The following is a 25,876-nucleotide window of genomic DNA, read 5'->3' on the forward strand; positions in this document are numbered from 1 at the left end:
ACTGCATCCGTTCTAGTTCCCTAATGTTCACAGGGAAAATTATCTTTTTTATTACCATCTTTCGAAACGATGAATAGCTATAAATGCTCAGTATTCAGAGGGCTGATTATTTTACCACCATATTGTGTTAATGTTAATTTTAATGGGATTTTAATTGGGGTTTTATTGTTTGTGGGGATTTTACTGGGTAATCCGCCATGAGCCGGCTTCCCAGGAGTGGCGGGAAACAAGTCTAATTAATTATTGTTATTGTTGATTGTGTTGTATACAGGCTTTCCTGAAAGGAGGAAAATACAGCCCTGGTAAAGGTCCCTGTCCTCCAAGGCCAATCTTATCGAAAGAGGAAAAGAGGGAGAGAAAGCTTGCCCAACCAGGCCCGTGTGGAGTTCCGGAATGGGGCTCTACAGGGGGCAGCAACAACTGTCACCAACCTCAAATGGGATAAGGGCCACCCCTCAATTGGGCTTTTTGGCACTGGTGAGGGAGGTGGCCTCCCAGGCCTTTGACGCCCTGAGACTTTTTCCCAAGGGCCTTGATAGCCAATCCACCCACTGCTTCCTTATGATGATTCTCATGCACATAGAAGCCCTCCAGTTCTTTTTGTTGGCATAAAAAGCCAATTAGAATTTTCCACCTACTTGATACATTCCAAGGTGCCAACTGAGAAACCAGGCCTGTGTCCAAGAAAGCAGCTATAAATAAAACCCACAAACTGAAAATAGAGACTGAAGCATTCTGAGATAAACCTGAGATTCACATATTGAAAAAACTTTCAAACAATGTAAGGGCATTTGGTATCTAAAATACAATTGTTGATTGGCAACAGATCACTCCACGTCACTTTTTCCCTTTGGGGATTCAATTTAACTTTTCAGAAGCTGCATATTAATGCCCAACAAAAATAGTAGTTTGGGCGTGTGAAACTGCTGTGTTTCTACTCAAGACACCTCCACTTCCTCCTACTGAACAGCTGCCTTCAACAATACACTTCAAACACTTCTTCTTATGAAATCATAAGAAGCGCTTGCTCACACCTCAGAAGTTTTGGTTATTTGGGGGGAAAGCAGTGATGTTCCTTGTCAGTAATTAAATGCATGCCTAAAAACTACATGAATAAAATTGTCTTTGGTATTTAACATAGGTGCCATGCAAGTATTATTAATCTATAGGCTTTCTTTTTATAGTTCCTCCAGCAAGAACCAGTCAAAAGGAAAGAATTATTGTTTCAAACGAGGCACCTGTAAGTACTTTGGGGCACATCTTATTTTCTCTTCCCCCATTATTTCCTCTGTTCATTCCCTGAAAGCTCCTATAACCTACCCCCTTCTCCTGCTTCATTCTTTCCTTTCCACTCATCAGACCATCTACCATTGGCCCCATTTTCAGCTATATTTGTTATGAATTCATTTCATTTATGCTCTACTTTTCTTCAAAATGGGGCCAATACCATTCTCCTTTCTTCCATTTTATTCACATAGCAATCCTAGGAGGGAGGGGGGCTGATAGTGTATGATGGGCCAAGGTTATCCAGTAAGCTTCAATAGCAGAATGGGGATTCAAACCTGAGTCTAGTCTGAAACTCTAGCCACAGGGACCCATTATGCACGGGGGTTTTAGTGCACATTCGGGGTGGAATGGCGGCGACTAAAATCACTGATAACGCACGGAGCCGGCTGCAACCGGCCGCAGCTTCGGTGCATGCCGCCGAAAAAGCCGCGTCAGTGAAACGCGGAAGAAAGCGTAGCTTCCGGGTGACCGGGGCGCAACCAGAAGCGGCGCCCGGATCGCTGCGTGCATAATCAGTTACTCTGGGTTTTGCCGCCATTGCGCCCTGCCCCGTACATAACCGGTATGCATCGCGTCTTCCCCCTCCGCGTTTTCCATGTGACCCGAAATCGCCGTTTCAGCAGCCATGCATAATGGGCCTAACATAGGGTGAGCAAGAAGACAGTCCTAAGTGAGTCATACAAGCTGGATCGGGATGGGTTGGCTGTCCTTGTGTTGTTAGATCTGTCAGCTGCTTTTAATGTGGTTGACCATGAGTTGTTGGCCCACCGCGTCATCAGCATGGGGATTTCGGGGGACAGCCTTACAGTGGCTGATTTCCTTTATCTAGAACTGGACACAGAGGGTGGCAGTGGGTAAAGAGTTGTTGTCCCCCTAAGTACTCCCTTCTGGAGTGCCACAGGGGGCGATACCCTCCTCCATGCTTTTTAACATCTATATGCACCCTCTGATATAGTTGGTCTGGAGTTTTGGGCTGGGCTGTCACCAATATGCAGATGACACCAAACTCTATCTCCTCATGTATGGCTAGCCAGACTCCCCCCTGGAAACATTTGCAAGATGTCTGAAAACAGAGACTGGATGGCTTAAGTTAAGTCACCTGAAATGCAACCCATCCAAGATGAAGGTCCTGTGGCTGAGTAGGAAAGGGCAGGACCAGGAAGTGTGCTTGCCTTTCCTAGATGGAGTGCAGCTTGAGGCTGTACCTGTGGCCAGGAACTTGGGTGTGATTCTCGATGCCTCCTTATCTATGGAGGCGTAGGTCACTAAGGTAGCCTAGGTGGCATTTTTCAATCTATGCCAACCCAGGCTACTACCATCGTACCTGTCTCCGGAACACCTGGTCGTGTTTATCCATGCAATGGTCACTTCCAGACTAGACTAGACTTCTGTAACTCAATCTACATGGGCTTTCCCTTGTCCCTGACCCAGAAATTCACCTTGGCCATGCAGCCAGCTGAGTGCACAGCTCAGAGGTGGGCTGGGCCCATGGGCGGACAGGTGGCAGCAAGTGCCCACATTGCAGGCCCCCCATACCCTCCTCCCTGGCAGCCGCTCCCCCCCTCACACCACCAAGCCCAGACCCTGCAGCAGGTCAGGTGAGGAAACGCCTAAAGTGGCAGTGGTCCTGTTCCCCCTGTTCCCCCACACGACAGAGGCCAAGGATGGCTCTCTTTCCCTCCCAGGCTCCACTGACTGGGTTGCTGCCCTTCCCCCAACCATGGTCCCAGACTTTCCATACCTACCACCTAGCTTTCTTACCAGCTGGCTCACCTCTGGGCAGAGCAGAGCAGGCTGGCACTTCTTCTATGTGGAAAAAGTTGGAAGGGGATGCAGCCAGGACAACCCACCTGATTGGCCGTTCATTGGATGGACTGCCAATCAGGTACGTGATAGGTCCCTACTCCTCCCACCAATGTTGTCTGGCTTTATTTATGGTACAGATGATGGTACAGATCAAGGCAGTTCGGCTATCTTCGTGCTTTTAGATCTGTCAGCCACATTTGATGTGGTCAACCACGAGTTGTTAGCACATCATCTTACCAGGGTGGGGATTAGGGATACAGCCTTACACTGGCTAGTCTCCTTCCTCCAGAACCGGACACAGAGGCTGGCAGTGGGGGAGGAGTTATCATGCCCCATTGCACTCCCTTGTGGGGTGCCACAGGGGGCGATACTCTCACCTATATTTAACATATATATGCACCCTCTGGCACATCTGGTCTGGAGCTTTGGGCTGGGGTGTCACCAGTATGCGGGTGACACTCAGTTCTATCTTCTGATGGATGGCCAGCCAGACTCCCCCCAGAAACATTTGCCAGTTGTTTGGAAGCAGTGGCCCGATGGCTCAGGTAGTCGCCTGAAACTCAACCCCTCCAAGATGGAGGTCCTGCATCTGGGTAGAAGGGGGCAGGATCTGGAAGCATGCTTACCCTTCCTGGTTGGGGTTCAGCTTATGGCTGTGCCTACTGCCAGGAATTTAGGGGTGATCTTTGATGTCCCCCTATCTATGGAGGCTCAGATCACAAGAGTTGTCCAAGTGGCATTTTACCATCTACACCAAGCTCCCTACCTGTCCCCAGAGCTCTTGGCCACTGTGATCCATGCAATGGCTACTTCCAGACTAGACTTCTGTAACTCACTCTATGTGGGCCTTCCCTTGTCCCTGACCTGGAAATTGCCATTGGTCCAAAATGTGGCTGCTAGGGTCCTCACTAGGTCATCTTGGAAGGTCCATATCTAGTTGGTGCTGAGACACCTGCACTGGGTACCGGTTAGCTTCTGGATCAGGTTTAAGGTTTTGGTTTTTAGGTGGGATTTTATGCTGCCAGTTTGGTATTGGTATTTTTATGTGGGTTTTATAATCTCACTGTAAACCGGCACGAACTGTCAGAGTCCAGGAGTGGCGGTCAATAAGAACAAATATAAATAAATAATTACATAATGAATAAATATACAAGCAGAATATATTGGAGGTCAACAGATGCCACAAGCAGGCAGCACAGCAACCCATCAGGTACCATTCCCAGGAATGACATCTCCCTCTTCCCTGGTGGAATCCTAATCTGAACTGACCCTCCCGCCCCGCCCTCTCAGGCATCTAAATAAATAAATCTTCTTTTTCAGCCTAATGAAGAACAGCATCAAAATCCCATTCCGAGTCCAGTAACAACTTCAAGACCAGCACAATGTTCCAAGTTATAAGCGTTCATGAGTCAAAGCTCACTTTGTCAGATACACGTTGTACTGGATATGTTAAAGAGAGGGATGACTTCTGGGTGAGATATTGGTAATAACCAAGCATTTCATCTTTTGGAATAACTGCACAAGCATAAATCTTTAGTACCCTCCTGTACAAAGCAGGAGAGCATTAGCATAAAACCATAAATGATTGCTGGCTGTTATCTAGTAATGGTTGGCAGGGACAATGCACTCAACAGCAAACTATGAGCCATTAAAGCATTTCAGCAACCAGAATTGAGGGAAATACAGAACGGTGTTCCCAATGTCTGTATTCAAAAAGTGAAACTATACAATGCCTGGTATCAAAATAACAGGAATATTAATTTTAAAAACCCATAAAGAGGCAAATTTAATGTGGTGGATCTCTTTAATGTATTTTCTTAAGTGTTGTAGTTTCTATAGCAACAAGTTGGAATGTTATAAAATTTTCACACCGGGAAACAATTATTTTATTCTACCCCTAAAGATCTACCATGAATGTAACACATACAATGTGTCATTGTACAATTAAAACTATGTCCGTTGGTTCTTCCTGAAATAAAAGGTTTTGATTCCTTCTTGTTGCACAACTTGGAAAGGATTACATAAAATCAAGGTGTGTGTCAAGAGTTTTTTCAAAAATGTTCTTGAATTATTTCAGATTCCTGTGCTTTGAAGGTAAATCCTTCACAATAAATAAAGCAACACAGGCAGCTCTAGAATGTTACATAAAGACTGAAAGAAAAGGATGAGAATTTGGCAAGGAGACATAACAGAATACAATATGAAGAGAAAAATCAATAAGGTACAATAGCAGTTTAATTAAAAAATTCCCAACACAGTTCACAGATTTCTCTGGGGGAATTTATTTAGCAACTAAATGGACAAATATTATAATATCTACTTCTTGCAAGATGTAGAGGAACAGTGTCTCTTAACAGGATTGTCACAGCTCTTCAGGGCCATAAATTAATTTCCTCCTTGTGGTTGCAAAGTACTGAAATTATACCCCTTCCATCCTATAGCCCCCACCACACCATAAATCTGTTAGTGGGTTTTTTTGTCAAAGGAAAAATTGCTAGGGAAAGTTCATTGGGGGGGGGGGGGAACCTTGGTTAACATGTCTCTATTCTGTAAACCAGGGGTAGTCAAACTGCGGCCCTCCAGGGCAGAGTCTGCACTTACTTTGTTTATTCCATTGTCAATCCTGTTGAATTCAGATCAATTTGAACTCGAGTCTTCCTCTCCCCCCACTCCCCATTGAAATAGGAAAGTCTTCTGCACATGGTTAGGGAGGCTCAGAAGAGTGGGGAGGAGGCAAATGGAGACTCTTTCTTTGTTTTCTTGAAGGGGGGAAGAGGATCGAAGAAGTCAGAGGAGGGAGGAAAAAATCCTTTCTTTTCTTGAAGGGGGGGGAGGATCGAAGAAGGCAGAAAAAAAAATCCAAGACCTAAATAAGTTGAGAGAAATTAGGGGCTTCTCCTTTAAGGAAAGTTTGTCACATGACCACCTGTGGCCAATCACGGGTCCTCTACCACAGAGGAGAGCCCAGATTCAAAACAGTCTTTAAATATTGAGGCTTAAAAGTACTCTAAGATATCGCACAACAAAGGTAGGGTCACTCCGGATCAATCCTTGTTGCTGCAGAAGGAAAATTTAAATCACCCCATATCAATGTATCATTTGGTGATTTTTGTTGGCCACTTTGAAAACATATTTGAACATGAAAAGCAGAACATATATATTCTCTATGTACATGACTACATGCTGTACAAATGGACCACAGATTAAGCTGAATCTGGCCTACAAGAACATCAGAAAAGCCTGTTAGATCAGATTACAGGTCTGTCTAATTCAGCTACTGTTGACATGTCTGGCTTGGCAGAAAGAGACCAGGGGAAAGTGGGCATGGGGGGGGGGGGAATCCATAAATTATTCTCTCTCGGAATTGCAAAAAAAAAAAAACTCAATGGTTTTATCTAGAAAGGCATAGTCACTTTGGGTTTTTTCTGGAAGTGATGTCATGCCATGTCATGCAAAAATCCCACACGCACGGGATGCTATAGTGCCAGCGGAGTGGGAGACCTTTGCCTTGATGTCACTTGTATTCAGTGGTTTTGCTACCCTTAATATCCCTGAATATGGAAGATCTATTTAATCGTCATGGCTAGTACAGCAGCAATGGTCCTTTCCTCCTGTACCTGTCTAACCCCATTTTAAAGCCATCTGTCCTAGTGGACTAATTTGAAATTAAAAAACTGGCCTGTTTTATAGCATAGTGCACACTGACACGCCACCTTCATATAATCAAACCTTTAGAAACACAGAAGAGGCAGATACACATGAATACCTGCTCTCATTCTTTCATAAGCACTTAGACAAACCACACACACACACACACCCCGCAAGAAAATCCAATAACAAATGACAGATATAAGTTAAAAGTTCTGCCTGCAGAAGTGAGATGGTGGCCATGAGAGACAAGGCACTTAGTGATAGCCCCTCACCTTTGGAATGCCCTGGAGCTCACCTGGGGCCTACTCTTATGCCTGCCAGAAGCCTGCTGAGGTGGGATCTCCTGTCCCCAGCCTCCATTGCCACCTCACTCCAATGAGAAGCAAGAGGGAATTGGGGGGATCAACGCTGCTGATGTCACTGCCCCTGAAGATATTTCCTTGATGGTATTTACCATTGGGTGATTCCAAGAGCATCAAAAGGAGGATTCACTTCCAGGTGATACCTTTCCCTATTAGTTCCCACCACAAACAGCTCTTGGGGAATGTGGGCCATCAAGAACTACCCTCTGTCTTTTATGCACCAGTCCCAAACATTTTTTTAAAAACCCAGGCTTTTATTTGAGGGATTACATTCATTTTATGGTATTTATGGTCTGCTTCTAGCCTGAGAACTATGTTACACAATTTTTTAATGTTGGTTTTAATTGCTTGTTTTTAATACTGCTAATGTTATTGTTGCTTTTTTAAAATGCTGTTTTATTTGAGATCCACTCTGAGCACGTTCTTCAGAGGCACCATTTACATTTTCTTAATAAAACAGTATTATTCATTTCTGTGACTTTTCCCTAGAGGCCTGCATGCTTTACGGAAGAAAACATAATAAAACAAGACAGCTTAAAATTGTTAAGAATTAACAAGCAATTAAAAACCCAGCAAGAGCATTTAATAAGCAGAAAATGTTTAGCAGCTTAAAATAAATCTCATGGAACAGTTTTCAGGCTAGAAGCAGGTAATAAAAACTATGTTAAAAAGATCAACACCTTAATTAAAAACTTGTGTAAAAAGAAATGGTTTGGTTTGGCACGTAGAAAAGAATAGAACAGGTGCCACCCAAACTAAGAAAAAACATTATATGGGTGAGTAGCACCTGTGGAAAAGCAATATCACCTATCAACTCTGCATAGGCAGAGAGATCAGGATTTGTGAGAACCATCTTAACCAGTGCACTGGACATTACAGAAGGATGTGGTTCTTCAAGTCCCCCAGCCCTAAGCCATTAACAGCCTTCAGAGTACCAACTACCACCAATTAGAATTTTGCCCAGAAACAGATGGGAAGCTAGTACAGATCATTCAGCACAGCGGTAACACAACTTCTGGTGACTGTAACTTGGCTGCTGTATTTTGGATCAAGTGAAGTTTCCAGACTATTTGGAAAAGCAGCCCCACATAGAGTGTGTTACAGTAGTCTAATCTTGGTGTGAATAATGCATGGATTCAAATAAGTGTTGTAGCTGGTGTATCAGGCAAAAGTAATTAAAGGTATCTTGCCAAGAGGAGACCTGAACCTCTAACAACAAGCCAGGATTTGGCTGTACCCCAGGCTATAAACCAATTATTTCCTCCAAAACCGATCCAGGTGGGTAGCCATATTGGTCTGAAGCAGCAGAACAAAGTTTGAGTCCAGTGACACCTTAAGGACCAACAAAGTTTTATTCAAGGTACAAGTTTCCATGTGCACTCACACTTTGTATCTGAAGAAGTATGTGTGAATACAAAAGCCTAATAACAAAACTAATAAAAATGTTGTTATGTGCGAAGTCGTGTCCGACCCATCGTGACCCCATGGACAATGATCCTCCAGGCCTTCCTGTCCTCTACCATTCCCCAGAGTCCATTTAAGTTTGCACCTACTGCTTCAGTGACTCCATCCAGCCACCTCATTCTCTGTCGTCCCCTTCTTCTTTTGCCCTCAATCACTCCCAGCATTAGGCTCTTCTCCAGGGAGTCCTTCCTTCTCATGAGGTGGCCAAAGTATTTGAGTTTCATCTTCAGGATCTGGCCTTCTAAAGAGCAGTCAGGGTTGATCTCCTCTAGGACTGACCGGTTTGTTCGCCTTGCAGTCCAAGGGACTCGCAAGAGTCTTCTCCAGCACCAGAGTTCAAAAGCCTCAATTCTTTGACGCTCGGCCTTCCTTATGGTCCAACTTTCGCAGCCATACATTGCAACTGGGAAGACCATAGCCTTGACTAAACGCACTTTTGTTGGCAGGGTGATGTCTCGGCTTCTTAAGATGCTGTCTAGATTTGCCATAGCTTTCCTCCCCAGGAGCAAGCGTCTTTTAATTTCTTTGCTGCAGTCCCCATCTGCAGTGATCTTGGAGCCCAGGAAAATAAAATCTGTCACTATCTCCATTTCTTCCCCATCTATTTGCCAGGAATTGAGAGGGCCGGATGCCATGATCTTTGTTTTCTTGATGTTGAGTTTCAAGCCAACTTTTGCATTCTCCTCCTTCACCCGCATCAACAGGCTCTTTAGTTCCTCTTCACTTTCTGCCATTAGAGTGGTATCATCTGCATATCTGAGGTTGTTGATATTTCTCCCTGCAATCTTGATCCCAATTTGTGACTCCTCTAATCCCGCATTTCTCATGATGTGCTCTGCATACAAGTTAAATAGGCAAGGAGACAGTATACAGCCTTGCCGAACTCCTTTCTCAATTTTGAACCAGTCAGTGATTCCATGTTCAGTTCTCACTGTTGCTTCTTGACCTGCATATAAATTTCTCAAGAGACAAATAAGATGCTCTGGTATTCCCATCTCTTTAAGAACTTGCCACAATTTGTTGTGCTCCACACAATCAAAGGCTTTAGCATAGTCGATGAAGCAGAAGTAGACGTTCTTCTGGTACTCCCTAGCTTTCTCCATGATCCAGCGTATGTTGTCAATTTGATCTCTAGTTCCTCTGCCTCTTCGAAATCCTGCCTGTACTTCTGGAAGTTCTCGGTCCACATATTGCTGAAGCCTAGCTTGTAGGATTTTGAGCATAATTTTGCTAGCATGAGAAATTAGTGCAATGGTGCGGTAGTTTGAACATTCTTTGGCATTGCCCTTCTTTGGGACTGGAATGTAAACTGACCTTTTCCAATCCTGTGGCCATTGCTGAGTTTTCCAAATTTGCTGGCATATTGAGTGTAGCACTTTTACTGCATCGTCCTTTAAGATTTTGAATAGTTCAACTGGAATGCTGTCACCACCACTAGCTTTATTGTTGCTCAGACATCCTAAGGCCCATTTGACTTCACATTCCAGGATGTCTGGCTCCAGGTCAGTAACTACGCTACTGTGGTCATCAGGGATGTTTAGCTCGCTCTTGTATAGTTGTTCTGTATAATTTTGCCACCTTTGTTTAATCTCTTCTGCTTCTGTGAGGTCCCTACCGTTTTGATCCCTTATCATATCCAACTTTGCATGAAACGTTCTCTTCATATCTCCAATTTTCTTGAAAAGATCTCTGGTCCTCCCCATTCTATTGTTTTCTTCTATTTGTTTGCACTGTTCATTTAAGAAGGCATTCTTATCTCTTCTAGCTTTTCTCTGGAATTCTGCATTCAATTTTTTAAAAAATAAAAATAGGTATCTTTATATCACTCCGTGGTATAAATAAAAGCCTAAGGGGGGGGGGGGGCTCAGCCCGGGATATCTTACAGGGGCCAACGATCAGCCCCTGGCCCCCGGACTGACGACAGAGGAGCCAATCGGAAGGTGAGGAGTGCCTTCCGATTGGCCCCTCTGCCATTCCCCGCAGGAAGCACCAGGTAAGCGGCCGCCAAGGGGAGGCTTTGGCCTGGGCCTGATCCAAGCCCTGCACCAAAGCCCGGGGACTCATGGGGGAGGGGGGCGGGTGGGGGAGGCTTTGGCGTGGCGCTCGGAGCAGGCCCACGCCAAAGCCGGGGACTCGCGGGGATGGGCGGCGGAGGCTTTGGCACAGGCCTTGGAGCAGGCCCACGCTGGAGCCGGGGACTTGCGGGGGATGGGGGCAGCCGGGGGAGCTTGTTAAGCTTGCAAATTTAACATTGTGAATGTCTCCTGACTCTTACAAAAATTGATAGCCTTACCATCTGTCAGGGACTGACTGTAATGTAATTTGCAGCTCAGCTTTGAAGGAAGCGGTTATGGTGGAATCAGTTGCTGTGTCGTGGCCAGGCTTAAAAGAATACACTGTGCTAAACCATCTGAGATAAATGTAATCCCTCTGCTAAGTCTCCATCTCCATGGGCTTCCATTTCCAAGAACCAGTTTGCGAAATCCACGAACTTTCTGTGAGTCATCTCAAATGTCCCTCTGCCTGCTGGGCCAATCTTAGGCTTACTTTGCCCGGCTTTCTATATGAAATCCTGTTGAATGGCTCATCCTTTGGCTGCCTTATTAGGGTAAATCATGGGGTAAGGGTCTTCAAGATAAAGCAGGAAGGAGATTCTATGGAGAGGATTCTATGAAGCTTATGGTATTGGACGCTAGTGTTCTTTTTACTGTTCTTTTTACTGTGAGGGAGTTGGGTAGTTAAGGACTAAAAACTGGCAGAGTAAGAATGCATTTTCTCAGACAGATCTCTGGTGGTGCTGGAAACAATATTTCCTGTCATGGTGCTGTCCAGGATCAGCTGACTTGTGGTGACCCTAATGGGTTTTCAAGGCAAGGTGGGGTAGTGACCCTGGACTTTCTTGGTGGTCTCCCATACAAATACTTACCAGGAGCCCTGTTTCCACAACCTGAGAAGAGTGGCTGTCTTCTTGGACAGATTTAATTCCAGCATTAAAGATGGAGTAAAAAAGCAGAGACATCACACTGCCAACAAGGCTATGGTATTCCCAGTTGCAATGTATGGCTGTGAAAGTTGGACCATAAGGAAAGTCGAGCGTCAAAGAATTGAGGCTTTTGAACTCTGGTGCTGGAGAAGACTCTTGCGAGTCCCTTGGACTGCAAGGCGAACAAATCGGTCAGTCCTAGAGGAGATCAGCCCTGACTGCTCCTTAGAAGGCCAGATCCTGAAGATGAAACTCAAATACTTTGGCCACCTCATGAGAAGGAAGGACTCCCTGGAGAAGAGCCTAATGCTGGGAGCGATCGAGGGCAAAAGAAGAAGGGGACGACAGAGAATGAGGTGGCTGGCTGGAGTCACTGAAGCAGTAGGTGCAAACTTAAATGGACTCCGGGGAATGGTAGAGGACAAGAAGGCCTGGAGGATCATTGTCCATGGGGTCGCGATGGGTCGGACACGACTTCGCACCTAACAACAACAACAACAACAACAAATATATTCCCACGTGGTCAAATTAATTAATAACTTCCTAGGGCTCCTGCATCAGAAGATGGGCAAGGATTCTCTGTAGGGATATCGCACCATGCCTGATGGTGTTTCTTTTCTTCTCAGATTTCATAACTACCGAACTTGGCACATCCTCATTAGGTTTTGCTCTTCAGCATTATGTCCTCACAATGGCTTGTCAAAAGCCCATCCACAGAAATAGATTCTTCAATATGATTTATATACTGCCTTAGCACGTATTTACGAATTAAACTGAACCGCTAAACAAACAAACCATGGCTTTTAAATAAAACATCAATCATTCTCACCGTTTCCTGTCTTCGCTTAGCTTTGTAGTTAATCAGCATCAACATAAGCTATAAAACTTTAATTGATGCAACTTGTGTTGCTGACAGTGTATATTAGATTTTGCTATTTTTTTCCCTTCTTTCACCAGAGGCACAGATATATAGATTAATCTGTTTCAGGCAGTCTCTTCTTAGTGGTCTTCCTTACATGATGGCAAAATAGTTTTCATTAACCTTGAGGCACAAACAAAACGAAGAGGCACTCTTCTGGAAGCAGAACTGCTTCTTAGCCCAGTTATGAGGGCAGGAGTGATTTAAGGTTTTGCAGGGCCCATAGCACCAGAGCCTGTTTAAGGATTCACAGGGCCCTAATAGAGTATGATTGTGGTGGGAGCAGCCAGAATGGGGTGGGGGAGGGGGGCCTCCCACAGTGGAAAGGGGTCTTACTCCAAGTGTCCTTAAAAAGAGCCGGTTTGGTATAGTGGTTAAGAGTGCGGACTTCTAATCTGGCGAGCCAGGTTTGATTCCCTGCTCCCCCACATGTAGCCAGCTGGGTGATCTTGGGCTCGCCACGGCACTGATAAAACTGTTCTGACCGAGCAGTGATATCAGGGCTCTCTCAACCTCACCCATCTCACAGGGTGTCTGTTGTGGGGAGAGGAAAGGGAAGGCGACTGTAAGCCGCTTTGAGCCTCCTTCGGGTAGGGAAAAGCGGCATATAAGAACCAACTCTTCTTCTTCTTCTTCTGAGGGGAAAGGGGGAGGAAAGAGGTTGCAACCCTAATTGGGGGGAAGGAGGCTCTGCATGGGGTCCTTGGAAGTGTGGGGCCCATAACACATGGTATATGTGCTACATGGATAAACATGCCCTGTCTGATGGGGAAAGAGTGCATCTTCAACCAAGGTAGCCAGCGTTTTCTGTCAGTCCATGCTGCTGAATGGCAGCTGCACATGAGGAAGTCCTAGGTACCTTCAGGAACCACTCTGTATATAGCTTTCACTATGCCCCAGAAAATGTTGCTAATTCTTGTAACTGGACATATCTAGAAAACTACAACTGTCCAGACCAAGGGTTGTCCTTATCTGGAGTGGTAACAAGGTGGCCAAGAATGAGTGCAAAAGAGTAACAGTGGGTTGTGGATCCTACCCTTGAAAAGGCCTTAATTAAACTGAAAGAGAAAACCTTCTTAAATATCTCATAGCTCAGGCTTTCTCAACCCAGGTTTTATGAAACCCTGGGGTTTCTTGATGGCCATGGAAGAATTTCTCAAATGGGTGGGAGTTGATTTCAATATATATTTTAAATTTCTTAAACATGTACTAGGTGATATAGTCATGTTGACCTGCCCCCTCTTCCTATAGGATGTACTATAGTGTGGGGGTCGTATAGTATATACTGAAGGCCTTGGTAGCTGGCTGCCGGCGGTCATGCCTGCCTCTCCCCCCCGCAGCGAGCTCATCAGGCCGCGAGAGAAGTGGCTGCCAAATTGGCCGCTTCGCTCGCGGCCCAGCTAGCTTCTTGCTGCTACAGGGGGGGAAGAGGCAGGCACGGCCGCCGGCACGCCAGCGGACACAAACGCGCATGTGCGTTAGCGCCCCCTGGTGGTGAAAACATGCATGCGTGGCAACTCAGCACATGCACGTTTTCACCACCAGGGGGCGCTAATGCGCATGCATAGTACCTGGGCCATCGGCTCTTCCCCACCCCCAGAGGCAGTCCCCGACCATCAAAAAGTTGGGGACCGTTGCTATAGTGAATCAAATCAATGACCAATGCTTCAGGATTTTAGAAGAAAGAACTGAAGGATAGCACAAGTATTCACATGACACATTAAGCAGTACAGAAATAAGTTATACACAGCAGAATAGACTACAAGTCCCAATCAATTATCCAAGTAAGTTTAGTATGGTGGATACTGATTACTGGCACAGAAAAGCTCTCTTGAATAGTTCAGAAGGCCAGGAGAATGGAACCTTTCCTGACCTCTTCGGGCAGGCCAATCCACAAGCTGGGGGCCAGAATGAGAAAGCCTATATATGGGCAATTGTTGAAAGCTGTTCTCACAAATAAGAGGCTAAAAATACCACCAATGAGGCATAAAAATGGGCAGCATAACCTCCATTCTCATTTTTCTGCCTATTTATAGTCTGCCACTGTAGTGTAGAGGCAACTCTAATCTGGAGAACCAGGTTTGATTCCTCACGCTCCATATGCAGTCAGCTGGGTAACCTTGGGCTAGTCAAAGTTCTGTTAGAGCAGTTCTCGCAAAGTAGTTCCCTTAGTTTCTCAGCCACACCTACCTCACAGGGTGTCTGTTGTGGGGAGACAAAGCAAAAGGTGTTTATAAACTGCTTTGGGACTCCTTCACACAGTGAAAAGCGAGGTATAAAAAACCAGTCTGGACAGTTCTTTAATATACACACATGCACACAAAACTAGGGTAGATATTTGGAAGGATCTTGTGACATCTCCTTAAAAGTCCACACACAAAGAGATCTTTCTTAGAAGCAACAAATTTTCAGCTTCTGCGGGTTCCATGGTCAGAAAAAGTCACAAACAAGGAAATATTATAGCGCATAGATATATCACTAGCAGGCAAAATCACGGAACCCCCGCTCACTTACTTTGGCCATATCATGCCATCCAACTCACTGGAGAAAGCAATTATGCTAGGATTGGTCAGTGGTTAAAGGAAACCAGGCTGACAAAGAATGTGGTGCAACAAAACAAAATCAGAGTCCAACCCAACAGACCAACACGGCTACCCACTTGAATCTATAAGTTAGTGCCCCTTCTGGTGCAAATGTGCATGCCGGAGCTGCCACACGTGCGTGCTGGCGCCCCCTTCTGGCGCTAACATGCATGCACAGCAACTGCGCATGCGTGTTTGCATGCAGCTGCTGCACATGTGCAGCGACCAGGCCGCTGGTTCTCCCCCACCCCCGGAGGTGGTCCTCAACCGGAAAAAGGTTGGGGACTGCTGCATTACACCACTAAAAGAAGCAGTACAAGATCTGAAATCATGGCAGCAGTTGTGCCATAGGATCGCCAGGAGTCGGACTCAACTGAATGGCTAACAGCATCATCATCATCACATCCTTCCTCATTTCCTTTGCTTCTGAGAAACCTCCAATTTGTTTTTTGGGTGTTTTTTAAATCCTCTCTGGGATTTCCAGTGGTGAGCAAAACTGGTATGTACTATAAGTGATTGCTAAGGGAAAACATTGTCAAAAACTAATTTGGTGTTCACATCCTGTGAAAAGGCACTTATTGAAGTATGAGATGCTTTCAAATTCCACAAGCTAGCACCACTTGCTCTGAAGGCTACAGAACTGACGTGTCAGAACCTCCCTGTACAGTAAGTAATCAATGTCAAACATTTTCAGGCTCTCAGTGAACCATGGCTATTCTAGGAGGTCAAGGCCCTGACTGAGCGTCAAGACAAGCAAGGCTAGTAATATGGAAGTCTCTGAATGTTAGATGAGATGCCCTGAACTGAGCATTTTATACATAGGGCAGTCAGGACAAAGCACAATGTCACCAAAACATTGTGACGTGTACCTTATTGATTGAACATGGCAAACACACATTAACTAGCCAGGAAATAGTCACCTGATTCACTTTATCCTTCCCAGGGCTATCCATCCGCATCTTAAAAACGAATGTCAGTGATAGCACAGAGGAAGGAGATGAAAGAAACGGTAGCAACTGAATATAAACAAATGGCACACTTTACTATCCATATTGATCTTCTGATTCAACCCAAATGTGGTTTGACAGCTTTCATTTTGCTTCTTGCCTATTAAAGTTAACATTTGCTTCAGACCACATCTCACTATGTGATGTAGCTGTTGCTTTGCCAAAACAAGAGAAACTGATGGCAAATTTTCTTGGATTTTATGAACCAGCCTCACGAAGTTAGGAGCCAAACTAATTTTTCAGCCATCAGGGCTTTGTATTTGAATAGACATATTTTCTAATTATTGCTACCACAAACCTAATCTTCCCATTTTCATAGTTTTTTTTTTCCTATAATTTCGGCAATATAACTGACAGAACTGTTCCAGTAATAAATAAAACCCTGGTTGTCAGCATCATAACAAAAAGCTAGCCTCAAACCCTAAGCTAACTTTTCCCCAATTGCTTATAATGGCATTATTTCCTCCACAAAACTTCCCCACAAAGTTCCAAGCTTCAATATCGGAGCCAACAGGGAAAGTGCCTGAATAAGAGATGAATTCCTCTACCACCTCTATGGTCTAGGTCAGGGGCAGTCAAACTGCGGCCCTCCAGATGTCCATGGACTACAATTCCCAGGAGCCCTTGCCAGCATTCGCTGGCGAATGCTGGCAAGGGCTCCTGGGAATTGTAGTCCATGGACATCTGGAGGGCCGCAGTTTGACTACCCCTGGTCTAAGTCCTGTGTATCTACAGGACCGCTTTCCTGAGGATGTCCCCCAGAGAACCTTGTGTTCCGCTAATTATAATCTGAGGTGATCCCCAGCCTCGAAGAAGTGCGTGTGGCCTTGGTTCCAACCTGGTGGAATAAGCTGCCAATAGAGATCCAAACCCTTCTGGAACGTTCCAACTTCCAGAGGGCCAGTCAAGTGGCACTCTTCCACCAGGCCAAAACAAACAAGCATGCCATCAAATTGCCCCCCTTCCCCTCTTTCCCCCCTTCCAGGCAGGGGAAATATCAGATTTTCTTAAACTGAGCAAGCCACCAATTTATCCATGGGTTTCAAGTTGTCTTAAACTGTGTTTTGTTTTGTTTTTGTCTTTAACTGTGTATTAAACCTCTGGTTTACGCTGCAGTACAGGAAGGGGCAGCCTAAAAATCAAATAAATAAAGTAAATGATGTTAATTTAGGTTTATATATAAATAAGCAATGATAATTTCACACACATTTATTTTCATGTCATACAACAAAACACTGAGATGCAAAAGTGATAAATAAGCTTTGTACTTTTACTGAGGCACTGGTGGGGGATGGGGTGTAGGGTTGCCAGATCCAAATTGGGTAACTCCTAGAGATTGGGGAATGGAGTGTGGAGAGCACAGTAGGGTTCAATGTCATACAATCCACCCTCCAAAGCATTTGATTTATTCAGGGGAACTGAGCTCTGTAGTTTGGAGATGAACTGTAATTCCAGGGGCTATCTGCTGCCCAGTATCCTGTATTGGGTGTTCTGGCCAAGTCAACAGCAGCTGCCTGAAGTATGAGGGAGGTTGGTGGGTTCCACTTGGCTCCTGCAGCATTGAGAAAGTACCTAACATTGCCATGGGCCCCTTGGCCAAGGATGGGCCAAACAACAGACCCAAGCAAATATAAAGTAAAACAATTGCTGAAAATTCTATGTGCCTCAATGGCATTTTCAGGCACTATACTAACCTGGATTTCTTGAGCACTGCCCTAATAACCTTCATTTTTTAAAGAGAAAGTCAATAAACATTGCTTCAAAATGAATAGAGAAGATCAAAAATCTCTGCACAGAAAGCCAAGGATAAAGTTAATTAGTAGTCTTATACTTTGCTCGGTAGCTTTCTATGAGCTGGTATGATTTTTTTAAGCATTCAAATTCACAATCCTTCATCCTCCATCCGTCTCACTTGTATAGTTTCTATTCACAAAATTATAGTCTGGTTTTCTGTCTGAATAGCAGTATTTGATCCCAGCATTATGGTTCCTTAAGCAAGGACTGTTGGTGCCCAGAATCCTCTGATGTGAAACTATCTACCATTCTTGTATAGTTCATCAAGGCATATAAACATATAGAACAATGAATGGCAGGCACTGGACAGCTGCTCTGTGTGAGATTGTTCCAGGAATAAACCCTTGGAAGAGGCAGTTTATGGAGCAGGACTGATGCAAAAATTGGCTACTAGATCAGAACCAATGGCTAGAATAATGGTGATGTCAAGTTCAGGTTATTTAAGAAACCAAATCATAAAGTAATGAGGCTGCCCAGGTGATTTAGAACAGCTGCAGAGTAACAAAATAGTTTAAGTTGTTTACTGGAGAATTTGATTAGCAGGAAGGTAAGTTGTTACAATTACATAATAAATTTCAAAGAACCTACTGAAGCAGGAGGAAGGTCATAGCATCTTAGCTTTCATTCAGGAAAACAGAATCTACTCAACCGGTGCGTAATATAATGGAACTTTTCTTCACTCTGCATAATCTCTGGGAACACAGGTCATATCTTAAAGAGGAGCTCAAACTACAGAGTTATGACAGTGAAATAATGAACAGCTACATGTCTGCTAATGCATGGCAGTATTTAGAAGGAGGCTTTTTGTGTCTCAGCAGCAGCATGAATAAATCATTACACTCCTTATTTTAGGAATTTTTATAACAACTGATATGCCAAATACATGGCGTGAAAATTCTCCACATAACTGAGCATGGAAAAGAGTTGATAGAATCCTGAGGCAGTGCAAGCAGCTTCCTTTTTCTCTTTCACGAGTGTTGAGGAATTTTCATACATCTTGACAAACTATCAAAAGAACCTGTCCAGATCTGACCTAAAAGGACTTTCAGATCCAGTCCTCTTTCGGGTACCTTTGAACCAGCTCTAGCTGCCATTCCTGTTGTTTCCTGCCTAGCATACTTTGTGGATTGTATGCTGCAGATCAAACAGCTTGAAAATCGTTTCCATCAGCACAACACCTGAATGGTCAACAACTAACCTGGTTTTTCATTGTTGAACTTTATGGGGGGGGGGAATGGTGCTGAATGGCTTATTTTGAAGGAACATCGGTAGACAACAAACACTATTCAGTTAAACGACAAGTGGTGAATTTAGTTGATAGCATACTAGGAATTTCAGGTCCTTGTGTTCTTACTGTCCCCTGCATTCGTGTCCTACCCCCAATATTCTTGCACAACAAATAGCTCATTTCCACACTGGCAAATAGCTAATTCATTAAGGCAAATACTGTACTCAGCATATCTATTTTCTTTATGTAAAAACCGATACACATTGTGGATTGGCTGACCATTAGCTTCTAGGTTTAATGAAATGTGCAGGTTATAACCCTTAAAGCCCTGAGAGTAGAATCCTAGGCAGTTACTCCAGGTTAAGTCTAGAGATTTCAGTGGATTCAGACCAGAGTCAACTCTGCATAGGATTGCTCTGCCAGTAGAGACAGTAAATAGAAATTATTTTATACGGAGCAAATCACAGGCATCCATTTCCCCTCTAAAATCTTAGGGGGGCATAATTAACTGGGGCAGAGTTTTTTTCCCCATAATGACATGGAATTTTCACCTCAAGTTCACCCCTTCTTTGGTTGGTTTTGGAAACTTGTGGATGCAGCCAATCCTGATGCAGGATACAATCCTGACTTCAGTTACTTAACTATTTGAGATCTGCCACTTTTACAGTGCTGTTCTACCACTCCCTAATATACAACCCAACATGGCCACGGGTTTTTTTTAAAAAGAGAAGCACCAAACAATGCACCTATTCAAGCCTGTTCTGAGATCAGCCTATAAAAAACAAGGTAGCAGCCCTCATCCTCCATGACCTAGTAATAATCTACATGTGAAAATAAATCATGTGCCATGTGTCCCATCTCAGCTGTATGTGCCAGTGCTTTCCACATAAAAATCTATTTGATTGTGGAAAACTCCCTTCTTCCAGAGAAATGTGTAGCTTAGTATTCTCTTTGGTGTATTAGTTTTCTACATGTAATCTATATGGGAAGATATATAAATGTATAGTCCAACATCTAGACTCTCGAATGACATTATCCACAAAATACTATACGCAAAGATAAATTATGTGGATTGGCTCTTAGAAAATACAAATTAAAATTAATTAGTATGTAAGCCTTCAGGCAGCATTTTAAATTTAATTTATTAACTGAGCCTTATTTTTAAGGTGCTTTATAAATAATAAATATCATTTATTATTAACTAGATAAGCAGTTTGTAAACTGCAGTCCTAAAGGGACAAATACATTTATGCATGCAGAAACAGCAAACTTTACTATAGGTAGTCACAATGCTATCTTTAAATTAGAATTCTTTAAGTTTAACATTCTTGTTTCAAATACAGCAGTGGAACATTCATGTTTTTGAGAAAAATACTTCTAGGTATTAATGGAAAATTCAAAGAAAATTCATGTACAAGTTTTAATACAATAGCAGCTCTACATAACAGACCAGAAACAGCTATGTGGTTGTTAATTAGTATTCCCAGTATTCAAACAGTCAAAATCCTGTCAATTGAAACAACTCCTCTCATGGAATGAATGGTTCAAAGTTACCATCAACACCATTCACAGAAACAGAGACAAAGAGGCCCTTAGACACATGTAGAAATACAACATCCAGAAGATTCACACTGTATATGAATCCTCATGTGGTATCTGCTGTTTACAAAGATATGGTAAACATTGAACTTTAGACAGCAAAAAGTGAAAACAAGTTCCCATAAAAGTCCTGCTCTCAAATGGCTCATACTTGGTAAAACTCCTATGGAAAGCAAATAACTAGAATTTGGGGATCGATTAGCACTAAAGTAACCAACTTTTTGAAATCAAGAATTACTCTTGCTTATGCAGTTCTGTGTTATCATATTTCTTCGTCTCAGTATATCGAATACATTAAAATACAACAGAGAAAGACTTTTACCTGTATTCCTGTCTGGTAAAATACAGCAATGCTTCTGAAGAATGCCAGGCAATACCTGTTAGCAGACACAAAAGGAAAAAAAATTGTTACTCATAGAGAGTGCAAAAGGATATATATAGCTAAACGTGCAATTTAAACCCCACATTCATGCAGGTACTGGTCCATGGATGTATCTGTAAAGTGAACTGATGTTGGCCCTTTCTTAAAACAGATGTTGGCACATGCATGCATGATGTACATGCATTCATTTACAGACAGCGCTATATTGCGTTGATTTTGAATACCTCAAAAATTCTATGAGCATCCTAGGAAATATCGCCATGTTATGTTGTTAGGTTGCATACTGCCTTCAGATTACTGTTATCACCACTCCAGTGTTGTAAAGCTCCTGTTTAAAATATGTATTTTCACTCTTTGTGAAGCCCTTTAAGTTCTAATGGAAATTATTTGGATTATAAATGGATTTCAGAGCAATTTGACTTTGGAATTTAGAAGTGTTTCAAATGATGAATAAAAAATTGTCCTGGGAAAGTTTTCTCCTCATTCTACAGGAAACCTGAAAGTCAACTGTCATGTAACATCACATTCACAAATACCAGAGAGTATTAACTGCTCATGAGTAATACTATGACGCACACAGTTTGCAAATGAAAGTTGCCTTTTGTGTCAGTGTTCTCCTGTTGCAGGATGAGTTCCACAATTAACAATGACAGGAAACATGTGAGGCATCACTGTGCCTACAACCTGTCCCAGCAGCACCCATTACGAGCTTCACTCTGACAAGCTTGAAACATAATGCAGAGAATCAGAGTTTACGCAGATAAAGCAATGAAGGCCACTGAGAATTGAAGCATGCTTGAAACAATACTTCCTGTCATGGTGCAAACATGGGAACAGGAAGCACACTCATATGGCACGCAAGCGGACTCTAAATTTAAATAGCTCCAACTGGGGGGAGAGGGAACCTTACACTAAATATTCAGATGATTCTTCTAGGAATTAGCAGATTCCCTCCCCCCCCACACACACACACACGCAAACATACTCCAGATCTGCTCTAGTATTATGATGCCAGAATTCTGCTTTGGTTGTCTTGCGGAAGGAAAAAGAAATGCAGAAAGTTGCTAATGCATTTTGTGCACGTGCTTATCATATATTATGTCCCAATTCGTTTTTTCCCACCAATAGCAAGGAAAATCTCCTGAAATAATATATTGGGCTAATCTGGCAATAAGGCAAATTTGCTGAAATGGTATATCGGAAAAATCCCCCCAACCTTTTATTCTGTTATTTAGAACAGTGGTCCCCAATCCCCGGTCCGAGGACCGGTACCGGTCCATGGATCAGTCGGTACAGGGCTGCCCAGTAAGCTGGATCTGGGAGGGAGGGTGGAATCCCTGGGACAGTTGGCCAGTCGGGGTGAGGAAGGAGGGAGGGAGCCCCCCAGCACTCCTGCCGCACCACAACACACCCACTAAGCCCTCTAGGGGCATCAGTGAACCTTTTGCACACAGTGGGGGGAGGAGCTGGGTCCCCGCCAGCACTCCCCATTTCCACCCCAAGAACGGCCACTGAGCCTTTCCAGGCCTCTGCTGGCCTGCCCATGGTGGGGTGGGGGGAGGTGGCTAGTGCCTGTTGTACTGTCAGATGCAACAGGCTTTGATGCTAGTTTGAAATAAAGAAGAAAACCTGTGACTTATCTCAGCATATCCTCTTCTTCCTGTTCTACTTAAATACATTTGGTATTACTTAGAAAACAAAATGACAGAAAAATGAATCTGGAAGTGCAGTCCCAATGTTATCATTAACATTTTTTAAGGTGTCGAATACCTGGGAACTCTAAAACCTGTGGTCAAGTTCCATAATGTAAAATTGTGTAAACATCCCAAATCAGATCTAGTTGAAGAAAGATTTGTGCTGGTTTATCAATTCAGCTGTCAAGCACTGACTCTACAGACACAGAATTCACCATTAATTATAAAGACTGAAAACTTCAGCTCTTTAAGCGTTTTACCATCTGTTATACACAGGAAAACAACATGGGAATATAGTGAGAATAAAAGCAGAGGAAGAAGGGAGAACCTTTTACCCTGAGCTCTTTGAAAGAAAAATGTATTAAAAATTTGACAGATAGAAATCTTATACTCGGTTGTAGACGGTATGTCATGTTAATTTCCATGTTTCTTTTTATTCTCATAATTTTTGGTAACAGGGATGATGATACCTTGCTATCTGAAGTATTTTCCCCAACTAAATGAAAAAGCACCATTTTGAATCTTCTTCAGACTGCCACTAATTTCTAAAATCCATACCAAGATTGTATAAGTGTATAAACAGAATATTGTTCTTCCTGTGCATTGTTATGTATCCTACTATATTTCCCTGTCCTTTGGTAATATTGTGAGACAACCAACATTTGGACACATTGTGTTCAGCACCTTACTATTTTTATTCTGACAAATTCATATTCTAGAATAAGGGATTTTTGTTGTTATGTGCGAAGTCGTGTCCGACCCATCGCGACCCCATGGACAATGATCCTCCAGGCCTTCCTGTCCTCTACCATTCCCCGGAGTCCATTTAAGTTTGCACCTACTGCTTCAGTGACTCCATCCAGCCACCTCATTCTCTGTCGTCCCCTTCTTCTTTTGCCCTCGATCGCTCCCAGCATTAGGCTCTTCTCCAGGGAGTCTTTCCTTCTCATGAGGTGGCCAAAGTATTTGAGTTTCATCTTCAGGATCTGGCCTTCTAAGGAGCAGTCAGGGTTGATCTCCTCTAGGACTGACCGGTTTGTTCGCCTTGCAGTCCAAGGGACTCGCAAGAGTCTTCTCCAGCACCAGAGTTCAAAAGCCTCAATTCTTTGACGCTCGGCCTTCCTTATGGTCCAACTTTCGCAGCCATACATTGCAACTGGGAATACCATAGCCTTGACTAAACGCACTTTTGTTGGCAGGGTGATGTCTCTGCTTTTTAGGATGCTGTCTAGATTTGCCATAGCTTTCCTCCCCAGGAGCAAGCGTCTTTTAATTTCTTTGCTGCAGTCCCCATCTGCAGTGATCTTGGAGCCCAGGAAAATAAAATCTGTCACTATCTCCATTTCTTCCCCATCTATTTGCCAGGAATTGAGAGGGCCGGATGCCATGATCTTTGTTTTCTTGATGTTGAGTTTCAAGCCAACTTTTGCACTCTCCTCCTTCACCCGCATCAACAGGCTCTTTAGTTCCTCTTCACTTTCTGCCATTAGAGTGGTATCATCTGCATATCTGAGGTTGTTGATATTTCTCCCTGCAATCTTGATCCCAATTTGTGACTCCTCTAATCCCGCATTTCTCATGATGTGCTCTGCATACAAGTTAAATAGGCAAGGCGACAGTATACAGCCTTGCCGAACTCCTTTCTCAATTTTGAACCAGTCAGTGATTCCATGTTCAGTTCTCACTGTTGCTTCTTGACCTGCATATAAATTTCTCAAGAGACAAATAAGATGCTCTGGTATTCCCATCTCTTTAAGAACTTGCCACAATTTGTTGTGCTCCACACAATCAAAGGCTTTAGCATAGTCAATGAAGCAGAAGTAGACGTTCTTCTGGTACTCTCTAGCTTTCTCCATGATCCAGCGTATGTTGGCAATTTGATCTCTAGTTTCTCTGCCTCTTCGAAATCCTGCCTGTACTTCTGGAAGTTCTCGGTCCACATATTGCTGGAGCCTAGCTTGTAGGATTTTGAGCATAACTTTGCTAGCATGAGAAATTAGTGCAATGGTGCGGTAGTTTGAACATTCTTTGGCATTGCCCTTCTTTGGGATTGGAATGTAAACTGACCTTTTCCAATCCTGTGGCCATTGTTGAGTTTTCCAAATTTGCTGGCATATTGAGTGTAGCACTTTTACTGCATCGTCTTTTAAGATTTTGAATAGTTCAACTGGAATGCTGTCACCACCACTAGCTTTATTGTTGCTCAGACTTCCTAAGGCCCATTTGACTTCACATTCCAGGATATCTGGCTCCAGGTCAGTAACTACCCCACTGTGGTCATCAGGGATGTTAAGCTCGCTCTTGTATAGTTGTTCTGTATAATTTTGCCACCTTTGTTTAATCTCTTCTGCTTCTGTGAGGTCCCTACCATTTTGGTCCCTTATCATACCCAACTTTGCATGAAAGGTTCTCTTCATATCTCCAATTTTCTTGAAAAGATCTCTGGTCCTCCCCATTCTATTGTTTTCTTCTATTTGTTTGCACTGTTCATTTAAGAAGGCATTCTTATCTCTTCTAGCTTTTCTCTGGAATTCTGCATTCAATTGGGTGTATCTTTCTCTTTCTCCCTTGCCTTTCACTTCCCTTCTCTCCTTAGCTATTTGTAAAGCTTCCTCAGACAGCCATTTTGATTTCTTGCATTTCTTTTTCTTTGGGATGGTTTTAGTTGCTACCTCTTGTACAATGTTGCGAACCTCAGTCCATAGTTCTTCAGGCACTCTGTCTATCACATCTAATTCCTTAAATCTATTTGTCACTTCTACTGTGTATTCGTTGGGGATATGATTTAGTTCATACCTGAGTGGCCTAGTGGTTTTCCCTACTTTCTTCAATTTAAGCCTAAATTTTGCAACAAGAAGCTCATGATCTGAACCACAATCAGCTCCTGGTCTTGTTTTTATTGACTGGATAGAACTTTTCCATCTTTGGCTGCAGAGCACATAGTCAATCTGATTTCTGTGTTGACCGTCTGGTGATGTCCATGTGTAGAGTCGTCTCTTGGGTTGTTGGAAAAGAGTGTTTGCTATGACCATTGTATTTTCTTGACAAAATTCTACCAGCCTGTGCCCTGCTTCATTTTGTACTCCAAGGCCAAACTTGCCTGTTATCCCGGTTATCT

General features: G+C 43.5%; 1 protein-coding gene across 5 annotated transcripts in view; it reads right to left on the reverse strand.

Annotated features, from left to right (window-relative positions):
* DLGAP2 (DLG associated protein 2) overlaps positions 1-25,876 on the reverse strand; it is a 578,727-nt gene that overhangs the window by 457,421 nt on the left and 95,430 nt on the right. For all 5 annotated transcript variants that reach the window (XM_077309418.1, XM_077309398.1, XM_077309427.1 and 2 more), the window contains one exon: positions 21,005-21,059. In XM_077309418.1, coding sequence (XP_077165533.1) covers positions 21,005-21,059 — 55 coding nt within the window. Of the gene's footprint in view, positions 1-21,004; positions 21,060-25,876 lie in introns of those variants that run through there.

This window comes from Paroedura picta, chromosome 1, assembly GCF_049243985.1.
Source record: "Paroedura picta isolate Pp20150507F chromosome 1, Ppicta_v3.0, whole genome shotgun sequence".
NCBI classification, from domain to species: Eukaryota; Metazoa; Chordata; class Lepidosauria; order Squamata; family Gekkonidae; genus Paroedura; species Paroedura picta.